The 12,166-nt window shown below is 36.2% G+C and overlaps 1 protein-coding gene across 1 annotated transcript in view; it reads left to right on the top strand.

Moving 5' to 3' along the window:
- The window catches only part of GPC5 (glypican 5), a gene marked incomplete at both ends in the record, with an annotated part of 94,450 nt that overhangs the window by 75,307 nt on the left and 6,977 nt on the right, over positions 1 to 12,166 (top strand). The window contains one exon of the mRNA XM_009079287.1: positions 4,343 to 5,037. Coding sequence (XP_009077535.1) covers positions 4,343 to 5,037 — 695 coding nt within the window. The remainder of the gene's footprint in view (positions 1 to 4,342; positions 5,038 to 12,166) is intronic.

The raw sequence follows: 12,166 nt of genomic DNA, 5'->3' as shown, positions 1-12,166 counted from the left end.
TAAATATGAAGTGAGAGATAATAAATTCATCTAATTCCTTAACAAGCTTTCTGGAGGCTCTTTTAAACCCATTACATGTAGTCATATGTTAGGTAAACAAACTTCTTGAATTTCTTTCACTGACTAGTGTGACGATTTTAGTGTGAATTCCTCAGACTATCAGATGCAGGAATTCATCAAACCTCAACCACCATGTAGAAGAAAGCTGTGAGATTAAGTATTCAGGGGTACAAAATGAATGTATTTACTTGTTTGATGTGCAAGAAATGTTGATCTGTAGGGTTGCACCTGCTAAAACCTGATTAAAATTTCACTTTAATCTGTGTAAGTCAAAAAACAGCTTACTGAAGTTGAATGAGTACTGTCAGCATAAAACTGGGATAACTGGAAAAAAAATAAAAAATCAGATTCTAAACTTTTAAATATAAAGACAAAAGCTTCATCTGATGTCAGTCATCATGGTATCTTTATGGAGATGTTCCTGAAGTTGTTCTTTCTCTTCATGTGGAATTTCTCTGTGATTTGCTGATTGTTTCATAAAGTTAGCATGTACAGTCATGATGTTCAGGCAGCTCTCTGGAACCAAATATATACATTGTTCATTCTAGGAAAGCATAAGAAATATGTAATTTATCTACCATTAAGACCACTTTATAGAAGCATGATCACCTCAGCTCTATATTGGTATAAACTGCACTATTGCATTATGTTTCTGCTTAATACCAGTTCCTTACAAAAATCTTAGGGCTTTACTGTGATGCCCCTTTACAGTCAAGGGAAAGGAACAAGTACTTCCAGAGAGCAGTTCACCTCAACCCAAAGTAGACTATATATAAAGTCAGAGAGATTATGTCTTAGAAGTGGTTGTTTCTCTCACCTGACTTTTAGGGAGCATCAGGTGACTGGCTCACATATATGTGTTTGAAATTGTATGAGATTAATTTACCCTTATAATTAATTTTCTGAACTTCCTATCTCAACATCATCCTGCTATAGCTTCCAAATTTCTCTTTTCAAAAAAATACCCTTTTCATACATCTGAGATGACTTGCCATCCTTATTAATTATGGCAAATGTGCAGAAATGGTTATCTTAAATAAGTATCAATTTAACATCGTTTTGCAAACCATGCACAACATTTTACATCAAAATACTTCCAAACAAGTTAATTATAAGATAACCTTTTTAAACTTCCAATTCCCTGGAGTGTTCTGCTTGCAATTCTGAACATATTTCATTCCAGGGCAGGAAGCAATATATTCAGAATTTAGAAATATTTTCCTCTGGGAAAGCATTGCCTGTGAAATACACAGAACAATGCAAAATCAGGGAGAACATGAACAGAATTCAAGAGAGGAAAAACAAATGTTTTGGTGAAGCTCTGTTAATTGCTAGTTGTTTCTTCTCCTGGCGCCATACGAAACAATCTGTTCATGTTGCTTCCGAAATGGCAAGATGAATGGTTCCATAGTCATCTCTATTAAAAGGAGAACAATAGACTGAAAAGATTAAAAAAGAACAGTTTTGGGAGAAGAGTAGAATCACTGATTATAACTAGATAAAATAATAACTTTTTGATATTCATTCATATGATCATTCATTCATACTACATTCAATATTAAAATGTAATCTATCGAGGTATGATTAAATACTTTACATTTCAATTACGACCTAAGAGTATATTAAATAGCAGATTCTAAGGCTTGATATTTTAAAATCAACAGCCGTAAGTTTCACTGAAAAGTTCAAAAATAATGTTCTGAATCATTGGTGATGATTTCCATTAAATCACAAAAATTAATGTAACTTCAGAGAACTGGATTAAAGATAAATTTATTCCAACATTTTATAAAATGTACCCAAACAAATTATAAGACTTGGACATCATGGTGTCAGATCAGCTGAACTTGAGTCCAGTTGCAGTGCTGGGTTTGTTCTTGACTTTATGGATAGCAAGATGGAGAAGGCAAAGAAAAAAAATATCTGAATTTGTTGATTTAGAAAGAAAATTCTACATGGCAAAATAGTTGGTATCAGGATTACTAAGCAAAGATTAACACTGAGTGATATTATTAAGTAGATTATAAAATAAGAATAAGAAATACAATTATCAGTTTAGAGTAGTGAAAAGATATAGCACAATCAGTGAAATTGATCTCACCTGGCTTTGGGACATATTTTCTACATTCTTCAGCATATTAAATTTTCAAATAAAAGTGAAGAGATTTTTTTGTATAGGTTAAGTTGGGAATGAATCCTCACAATTTTATTATGGGGAAAAAAAGGAAAGCACACCTTAAATATGGGTTTCAGGGAATTTGCTATTTATCTGGCTAATGATTTAACAGTTTTTCAAGGAGCAACAGTTTGGGTCTTTTTGGTGTAATTGAAGTGATACTAATGCTTATAGCCTGAATTATGTATGATTGCTAATTCCTATTAATATTCCAACTAAAGCTGTCATACACCAACTTCCTCGTGCCTTGATGCTAAAAAAACCACTAAAAACTCCAACACAAGCCACAACTAAAAAAAGTACAGTATAGCTAAACCAAACTCAAAATCACAGGATATGTAAGAAACTCCTGACATTTGAGTATCTGAGTAATTTACTGTTGGGCACGGAACAACTAAGACAATGGTCAACTGATTCTAATTCAAGTTTCTTAAATGTTTGTGATTTTTTTCAAAGACAGCTAAAGTAAATTCAAGACCAAACAAGACCTGACAAATTCTGAAGTCTGTTCCGAGTACTTTGGGCGATATATAGCCTAAGGTGTATCACTAATATTCAGCAATATAAAGTTGTTTGTGCTACAGGTTTAATCTGTAATACCCCTTTTCTTACTGACTTCAATGGTGGGTCTACAATCTGTGAAATGAATTCATTTGAAATGTGTGTTAATGAGAAGCAGTTTTAGTTAGTCTTAAATCTATTCTGCTGGCACTTATCCTTTTGATCTTTCTCCCATGTAGCCTTCACAGGCAATGCCCTAATGAGTTCATTCTTTATAATTCATTTATATGTCTTGAAGACATTATTCTTCCACCTTGTTTTTTTCTGATATGGTAAATGATTCAGGGATTTTGCATTATATCTGGCACTGTGTATTATTTTGTAATTAGGAAGAGTTACACTGAATTTCCCACCTATACATATTTCTCTGACTGTTGTATTTTAAACAGAGATATTATGAATGTAATACTCTCTGGATTAATTTCTTTTACACAATTTAAATTTATTTGGGTTTTTTTTAATAATAATTTTTGAATGCCTTTTGCTTAGACATTCCCCATGACTTCAGTAGGACAATGTATGCAAGATACATTTGATTGCACTCTTAAGTCTAGAGAAGAGGGAGTTTGCTGTTTCTGGGTTATTTGCACTGCCCATAAGCAGAAGGAAAGCTTAGGAGATCATCAGATGTTAATGGCAGATGGAAACAGGCTAATACTTTTTCCACAGGAATTTTCAAATCATAATAAATTCCGAATGTTGTTAGGTTTTTCAGCTTTTGCTTGGATTTAGTTATCTGGGTTCCTGTATATTATGGGGTGATCCTTAAGGTAATCCAGGCTCACCAGTTTTGGATCCCCTCTGTGAAAGGCAGTCTTGCTAAACACACATCCATAATTCAGGGATGGATTTTAGCCTGTCTGGTTATAATTTATGGAGTGCTATATGTTACCCTAACTAAGTGTGAATTAATTTATAATATATAATGTAGGCTGGTGAATTACTGCTGAACTATAAGACTTCACATCTTGTTGGCCCACTACTAATACTGGATTTTTAATTTATTAGACTATCTTTGCATTAAGTACTATGGGTGTTTCAAAAGGTAATGCCCAGAATTTACACCAAGCATTTTTCTCATCTAGCAGCTTCTATAGAACATTCATCTGTGTGAAGAAAGGGCAAACTTAAGAAAATGTGGTTGTTAAATAACAACACATTTCCATAGAAATTTATTTCAAATTAATGTTCTAAGGTCGATTCTTTGATTCTATGAGATGGGAGATGTATTTATATTTATATACAGTAGGGCTTTGCTGTATTTTGTAACTTAGCTTACAATTTATTTTCTTTTTTATTTTTTAGACGGTTTGATATAACCTGCAAAGAAAACATATGGATTATTAATTGTGTTGTAATATTACTTGTAAGATGCTTCCCTATATACAAAAACAGTTGTCGTAGTTTGGGAGAAATTTGTCTCTTCAAAAATTCTAATGCAAAATTTCATTTTAGATAAATGTAAGTTGTCCTGATGTAAATGATTTACTAATTTCTTATTTTCTAAACCTTAAAAATAATGTTTTATTTATTCATTTATTACAGAAGCCTTTGAAATGCTTATCAGACTGGCTGAGAATTACACGAGCACCCTTTTCTGCAATGCTTACAGAAACATGGCAGCTGAGGCTACTCTGCGTGTTCAGGAGTTTTTCACGGATGTTGGACTCTTCATATTTGGCACCGATGTTAGCACAGAGGAATTTGTCAATAGATTTTTTGACACCCTGTTTCCAGTGGTCTACAACCATGTGATTAACCCTGGTCTGACTGACATTTCGATGGAATATGCAGAGTGCCTTCAAATGGCGAGAAGAGACATCAGACCCTTTGGCAACATTCCCAAAAGGGCCTTGGGACTAATGGGAAGATCACTCTTACCCAGCCGGACTTTCTTGCAGGCTCTGAATTTGGGGATTGAAGTGATCAATACCACAGACCACCTGCATTTCTCTAAAGACTGCAGCAGAGCTTTACTGAGAATGCAGTACTGCCCCCACTGCCAGGGGCTGACCCTAAGCAAGCCCTGCATGGGCTACTGCCTCAACATCCTCCGGGGCTGCTTAGCTAACATAGCAGAAGTTGATTTTCATTGGCGTGGATATATTCAGTCCCTGGAGGAGCTCTCAAGTGCCATGAGTGGAACATACGACATTGAACATGTGCTTCTAAACTTCCATTCACTTGTTAATGATGCTCTCACACAGGCTCGGACCCATGGGCCAGAATTATCTGAGCAGGTAAGAAGGTGTTTTTTGTCCACACTTCGTGCAAACACGACAGTAGGAAAAGTATCACTGATAGCTATTACTTGTTTGGCCATTTTTATGATGAGGACCATGTTTATATCTGAGTTCAGCTTTATGCAGTTTTATGGAGCACAGGAAATGTTTTTCATGAACTTAAGAAAATTGTTCATGTTCATTGTTATCTTATGTGCACATAATGATAAATGTAAGCAATCCTTATTTTAGATACCAGTGGACTGACTTAAAGAACCTATGACTTTGCATATATTGTTTCCATACTTTTGTAGGTTTCAGAGGAAGTAGCAAAGTTAATTTCTAACATGAACTAAGTCCTTCCTTACGTAGGAGAAAAAGCAAGTTATGTGAGAGCTCTGTTAGCTCTGAATACATGAAGTGAAGAATTTTAAGATACCGTTAGGGCAATAACTACTTAGCTATACATTAGGAAAAAATCTAGAATATCTGCTAATTTATTAAGTTTATGTAAGTAGCAAAATTTTAATTCTTCCTGTATTGTATTTAATGCACAATATGTTTAGTAATTGGGTTTTTCTCTGTATACTTCCATGCAGACTTCACTGGTAGTGGCATATTCTTTGTTCAGTGCTGGATTGGATAACTTGTTTTGGGGAGATGCCTTTAGTTTTCTAGTGCATGCAGATCTAAAGAGGGTGTCTGGGTGTCCCTGTGGCGTGGCACCAGCTGAGGTGCAGTAAACCTAGGACTGCCATATCCTGCCCCGATACATGACTAGGTGAAGTTGAAGCTGTGCCTTCTGCTAAGCAGCTGATATGACCTCTGACAATAAACAACTTGACCTAATGTAATAAATAAATGATTCTTCATTTCTTACTAAGACCCACAGTCTATTAAAATGGGTTCTTCATCCTGCTGTAGTCAGTAAGTAACAGGGAATTTGCTCATTTCTATGAACTTCCCATTTTATGTGCTTTGTGTCTGCCAACTATATGAGCCATAATAATCCTGCTGCTGAATGTCCTTGAGCAAAACTGTCCTTTTTTTTGGAAAAGGTTTTTCACTAGCAGTTTGGCTCAGAAGCGGCTCACTGATGTCTGTCTGATTCCTTTGTTATTTCAGAGCACCAGTTGCCTTTTAGGGATATACCCTGTTGCTCCTTCAATTTCTGTGGGATCTCTTTTTGCCAACAATTTTCAGGAACAGGTTAGAATGAGCAAGTAAAGGCTTAAGGGAAGGACTTGTGTTTCCTATTCCATTTCCCTCCACCCATTGTTTTTGCTTAATGAAAATTTCATATTGATCCAAACCAAAATGCTTTATTTTGACATTCCTGACAACTCTATGCCTTCTTTCTCATCATCCTTCATACAATATAAGGAAAACTAAAATTTCTTATGTAATGATATTTGGTGCCAATGCGTTTGTTTGAAGATCATGTGTTTACTTCTGCTATGCTGAGATTGTCTGATAAAGAATTACTTCCAAACTTTAAACCCTAAATGCTTCATTTTTCACTCAAGCTGCATCAGACTTAGACATCTCTTTCATTTATTCTCTCTGTTATAATTGACCAGTCCTTTCTCATTTTCCTCTTTAATTTGGTCAAATAAGACTGATGCAATGATCCCTTGAAACACAGTGATCTAGACAGTCAGTATATCTCATATTCATATTTTCCCATTTATTAGGTATCAAGACCTAGTTCTGACTTGTAATAAATACAGTCATTCAGCTTTAAGAGGCAGAGGACATGAATTCTGGTGAAATTGGCTCATTAATATTTATTTATTTTATCTTCAGAGTGACTCATGAAATGTTTCAAGTTTTGATAAGCAATTAATGCATCAGTGATTCTAACAGACACGGAAAATATGATTATGAGTGAGCAAATAATGGTTTGCTTAGGCACGCAGCAGTCTCTGCAGTTTTAAAAGTGAATTTCATTACAGTAAGTACTTTCATGAGTTTTAAAGAAGCAAACAGAGAAAAAATTTTTCAGTGTTTGGAAATATCATATATGCATATGTAAGTATTAATATGAGACTCTACAGAGTATCCTGCTTAGTGATACACGTAGTCATGCAGCTTTTTATCTATTCAAGTGTGTGTTTATTAATTTACTATATGTAAAGGATTTTTTTCTAACGTGTTGCATGGATATTAATACTTTAGGCTCTGTGTGGTGTGGAAAGACCAGTAATGCCTATAAAGCAGTTTTATAAAACTCTTTTCTGGTAATTTGCAACTTGTTTTCTGCTTTGGTCAGCAGAGCATTGCCATGCTGTCTCCAGCTGGAATTTGTCTTTCCCTTTGTGTTTCCTGTTTCAAATACACCTGTAGTTCCTTCCTCCCACAACTCCATGGACTGGCAAATAAGTGCATCACCTCTTCTTCATCTCCATGCAAGGGCATTATTTTATGCTATTCTGCAGAAATCTAGTGGAGATGTTTGGGTTCTGCAACTATTCACATATATATGTATTTTCACACATGCATATTGACTTATATTTAATGACATTTCTGCTCTGGCAGCTGAAAGTCAAGCTGGTTGAAGGAGTTGTCTATACTCTTAGCAAGAGTGTTGTTTTGGTATTTGAAGACTTGTGCTGCTGCATATTAGGCAGCATGACAGTTGAAAGGTTCATCCGAGTGGAACAAGCAGAGAACCTGAGAGGAGGTGAAATGGCTTTGAGGTCAGACTAGAGCTGAAGGAAAGGGGGAAAGGAAAAAGAGAAGAGAAAGAGAAAATTCACAAGGCTTTATAATTAAATCTTTCCTTCAAACTTTGCATTAAACTATTGTTCTTGATTCCCAAAAGATCAATTATGTCTGAGTTTAATATTGAATAAAAGAGATGAAACGGAATATTGATTAGTTGTTCACTGTCTATTCTGGGCACCGATGATTTTGGGAAGGAAAATGAAGTATGTGATCATGATTTTAAGAGTTATATATGGATATAAAAATGTGAGAATCAGAAACACTGCTTCTAAAAAATAAAATAGCAGACAAATTCTGGCATTTAATCATTTTGAAAGTGAGAAATTTGAATTTGTGCTACAGGTTTGGTAAATTCTTGTATTTGCATATAATATAAGCCTATGAAAATTCAGAATGAGATTTTCAAATGCATTATGTCTTCACTGTGTTGTAACAGTTTTTGAAACAGTTGGAGGTAAAAATATCAAAATTCTGGAAGTTCTCAAGTCCTTTCATCTCAGTCTAATACTGAAAGAAAATCGAAGTTATGCATCTTCTAAAAAATAGGCATAATTATATTGTGTTAAAAGAGACTTTTGTCTTGCCTATCTTTATTTTAATCTGTTGTTAATACTAGAAAGAAAGCAAGATCTTTCCTGTGTCATAGAATGCTAGCAGGAAGAAGAATGCAATAGACTGTATTTAGAACTTTATTTTCCTAGTAGGTATTTTGGCATGAAATGACTACTGATAAACCATCAGAACTGCTGTAATGTTTCAGATTTAATATTCCTACAAAGGGATGTATTTACAAGCATTATTTGTGGGTGTGGGTGTGTGTGGGGAGTCCTATTCCTTCTAGGATCTGTTTTATGTAGCTACTTTTTATTAGGGTCTCTCTCTCAAAAAGTCACACAGCTTTGTTCCATTCCATAAAATGAAGTGCTGTGGAAGTCCACTAAACCAAATAAGTTTTTAGATTTGAAAAAGGATTAGAAAGATGGTGATAAAAAAAGCTTTTGATAATCCCAAATACATACAAACCATAAAACTGCAAGCTGTGTTATAATTGCAGTTTTTATTTTGGTAAGCTCTAAAATGGATTGTGAACAAAAGACCAGCATTTCTAATTGTGGGAAGTGCTGTGCCTGGATATATGATAACCTTCATAGCTTTGCACGTTAAGGCACTTAAGGAGATGCAAGAGATGAGCATCTTTTGAACTTGCTATCCTGTGAACCCACTTCCCACTTGTTGTTTTGGGTGCAGTTGCCCTGGCAAAATGTTATGGAGTAACCACAAACCTTGTCCCCCCTGCAGCACTTGAGGGACTGAGGAGTGGCAAAGGAGCTGGGAATGGAGTGAAATTTATCCTGGGATAAAGGGAGCTAGGAGGAACGTGATTTTGGTCTGAACTTTGTTTCTCACTATCCTACTCTATTTTTAATTGGCAATAGATTAATTTGTTTTCCTCAAGCTGAGGCTTGAGGGCATTTTGCCCATGACAGTAATAGGTGAGTGATCTGCTTGTGTTTATCTCAACCCACAAGCTTTTTCACCTAGGTTTCTTCTCCTGTTCTCTGGAGGAGGGGGAGTGAGAGAGCAGCTGGGTGGGCATTTGGCTGTTAGCTGAGTCCAACCCGCAACAGTTCTCAACATACACACATGGCTTTGGCAAGCAATGCTGAGTAGTGCAGGTTTGAATAAGGCATGCTCAATATAGACTGCCATGTGAATAATGTAGGAATATATCATGGTGTGCATCATGCATTCCTATTTAATGCGTTTCGAGCAAATCCACTTCACTATTTGGAATTACTTCACTCTTTTGTTAAATCTTTCAATTTTTCATACCTCCCTGGTTTCTGTTTTAACAGAAGGTTAGGCAAAATTTGGGCAAAATGCACAGGTTTGGAGTAGCCTTCCTCTTTCCATTGACTGCATAGGGACTCAGATGTCTGAAAAATGTGGAGTAAGCAGTCTGAGTTTCCATCACGTTCTGGTTTTAGGTGGCATGATGGATATCTAACTCTGCTTAGGCACCATGGCAGGCTTGTTTCAATGTGTCCACTGAGCACCTGAACTGAAGGTAAGATGCCCAAAGAGGCTGAAAATGCTGCAGTCTGGTTCTTTGTATTTGCAGAAAGGAAACTTTTCACTCCTTCCCCAAGCCAAGTAAAAGGCATGAACAAGTGTAAAAGGACGCTGAGAATCCTTTCCATAGGATGTGTATGTGATTTCTTTTTTCTCTGTTCTTCCTTTTTCACTGTGAAACAGGGTAGCTGTTTACAGAGATCTACTGAGCTGAGCAGACTTTTGGAGTCTCAGTTGGCTCTTAAATCACTACCACCCCTTTGTACTGGAAGAGAAAAAAGAAAGAAATCCAGAGATTTTGAAACAAATGTGGGTTTTTTTTTTCACTATTTTTATCCTTGAAATGATATAAACATGTATGAATAAATGACTGTCTTGTATGTCACAAAAGATCTTCAAAGAAAACTGTTTCTTCCAGGTTCAAAGAAGGGAGTGAGAAGAAACTGAAACACAATATACAGATGCAGGAAGCAAAGCCACTAGTCTCGTAAGATGTAGTTTGGAATGGAGGAGAAACACTTAGGTGCTCTGAAACACTGACTAACTAGGTAGTGTTTTTTCCCTCCTGTTTTTTTTTTCTTGATGCTTTTTGATTCTTAGTAAAAGGTGACCCTCCAATTATCTAAAGAGTTACTGACAGTGTCTTATGCCAAGTGAAATAATACATAAAGAATGTTACTCTAAGTGGACGTGATTTTATTATCTTACATACTTTTGCTGCAGAATCTTACTTACAAAGCTGCTCTCCTCTTCACAATTTAGTAATATAAGTTGCAGCCTTCCGCAAAGTGTAAGCACATCATGCAGATATGCTGATGCAGCCAACTTGTTTCGCTTTCATTAATTCTTAATGTATTGTAAGTTGTAATATGGTTTTTGTTTTAAGTGAGTAATGTGCCAGATAAATGTTATAAGAGCACCATTTCTGCTTTCACTGACAATCACATTCCCACTGAATTTCTTTTGGTTTACACAGGTGACCCTGGATAGACTTAGACCTAGATTTAATGAACAGTTCTGTATCAGACAAGAAGACACAATGTTAGCCCTCTATGTCAGAGCTGTACTTGCAGGGCACACAGAACTAAGGAGCAATAAAGTGTATTTGAACCACTGGAGAGCATAGATAAATCAGTCAAACTGCACACAGGCAGCTGATCTTTGGAAAGGGCTACTGCCGGTTTTATATAATTTCTTTTCAGAGGAGAACCACAGAGTGTTTTCACTCAACATAAATGAAACACCTTGGCATCCACTGAAGCAGACTTGGATCAGGAGAGCTGGCAGCCTCTCATAAGAAGCAGTTTTTGTTGAACTGCCTTTGAAGAGTTTGAACTGGCAGTGCTGTTCTGGCTGCAGGGTAACTTGGCTGAGAACATTAGGATTTCCCCTGACATTAAGCCATTTAAAGAAAAAAAATCATTTCCTTCCCTCCCAACCCCATTCAGGAGGAGAAACTATTTTTACTGCCAGACTTGCTGAGTTTCAGTCCCTCATGAATGGAGCAGCAGAATTAAAACCATTTACAGTTTTGGTAATTAAAGACCAGAAGACACAAATTAAAAATAGCTCATATTTAATGAGCTATTAGATTTTGTTTTACAATCAGAACATGCAAAATTATGAAGGAAAGCAGTGATAATTAAACACTGCTAGCATATGAGAATAGTCTTAAGAACTTGGGCTGGAGCACTGGTGTAGTGGTAGGAGGAGGATACGAGTCTCAGTCACATGAAAATATGGGACTGTGGCTCCTAGAATCCCAACAGATTGGACAGCAGTCTTTTACAAAGCTATATTTAAAAACTCTGATTAAAAAAAGCTGGTTTAAAAACTCTTGGCATTTTTGTCTTTTCCTTGGTCCTCTCTGTTGACTGAAGATTTCATAGAATCATAGAATAGTTTGCGTTGCAAGGGACCATAAGGATCACCTAGTTCCAGTCCCCTGCCATGGGCAGGGATGCCTTCCACCACATCATGAGACTCAAGGCCCCATCCAGCCTGACCTTGAACACTTCCAGGGATGGGGCATTTCCCAAAAAAGTTGCACAGCAATGGCACTGATTCTGCACTAGTGCCAAACAGAATTAATTAGTTCAGTATCTCCAGTTTGTACTTTTATTTATATATCACAGAACATTATTTTCCTCTTATTTGCCACATGTAATCCTTTCAACTTTTCCTGATGAGGCTACCACTGCCTTGCTGGTGGGTGTGCATTTTGTGTATATGCAGTTTGCATTTGTCTGTGCTCAATAACATCTTGTTGGGTGTGGGGCAAATTCTTACATTTCACAACTTTGCTTTGAATTGGATTCGCTCTGTCCTGAGCTTGAAACCAATTCCA

This window comes from Acanthisitta chloris, unplaced genomic scaffold, assembly GCF_000695815.1.
Source record: "Acanthisitta chloris isolate BGI_N310 unplaced genomic scaffold, ASM69581v1 scaffold10607, whole genome shotgun sequence".
Classification (NCBI taxonomy): Eukaryota; Metazoa; Chordata; class Aves; order Passeriformes; family Acanthisittidae; genus Acanthisitta; species Acanthisitta chloris.
This window is presented reverse-complemented; position numbering and strand designations above follow the sequence as displayed.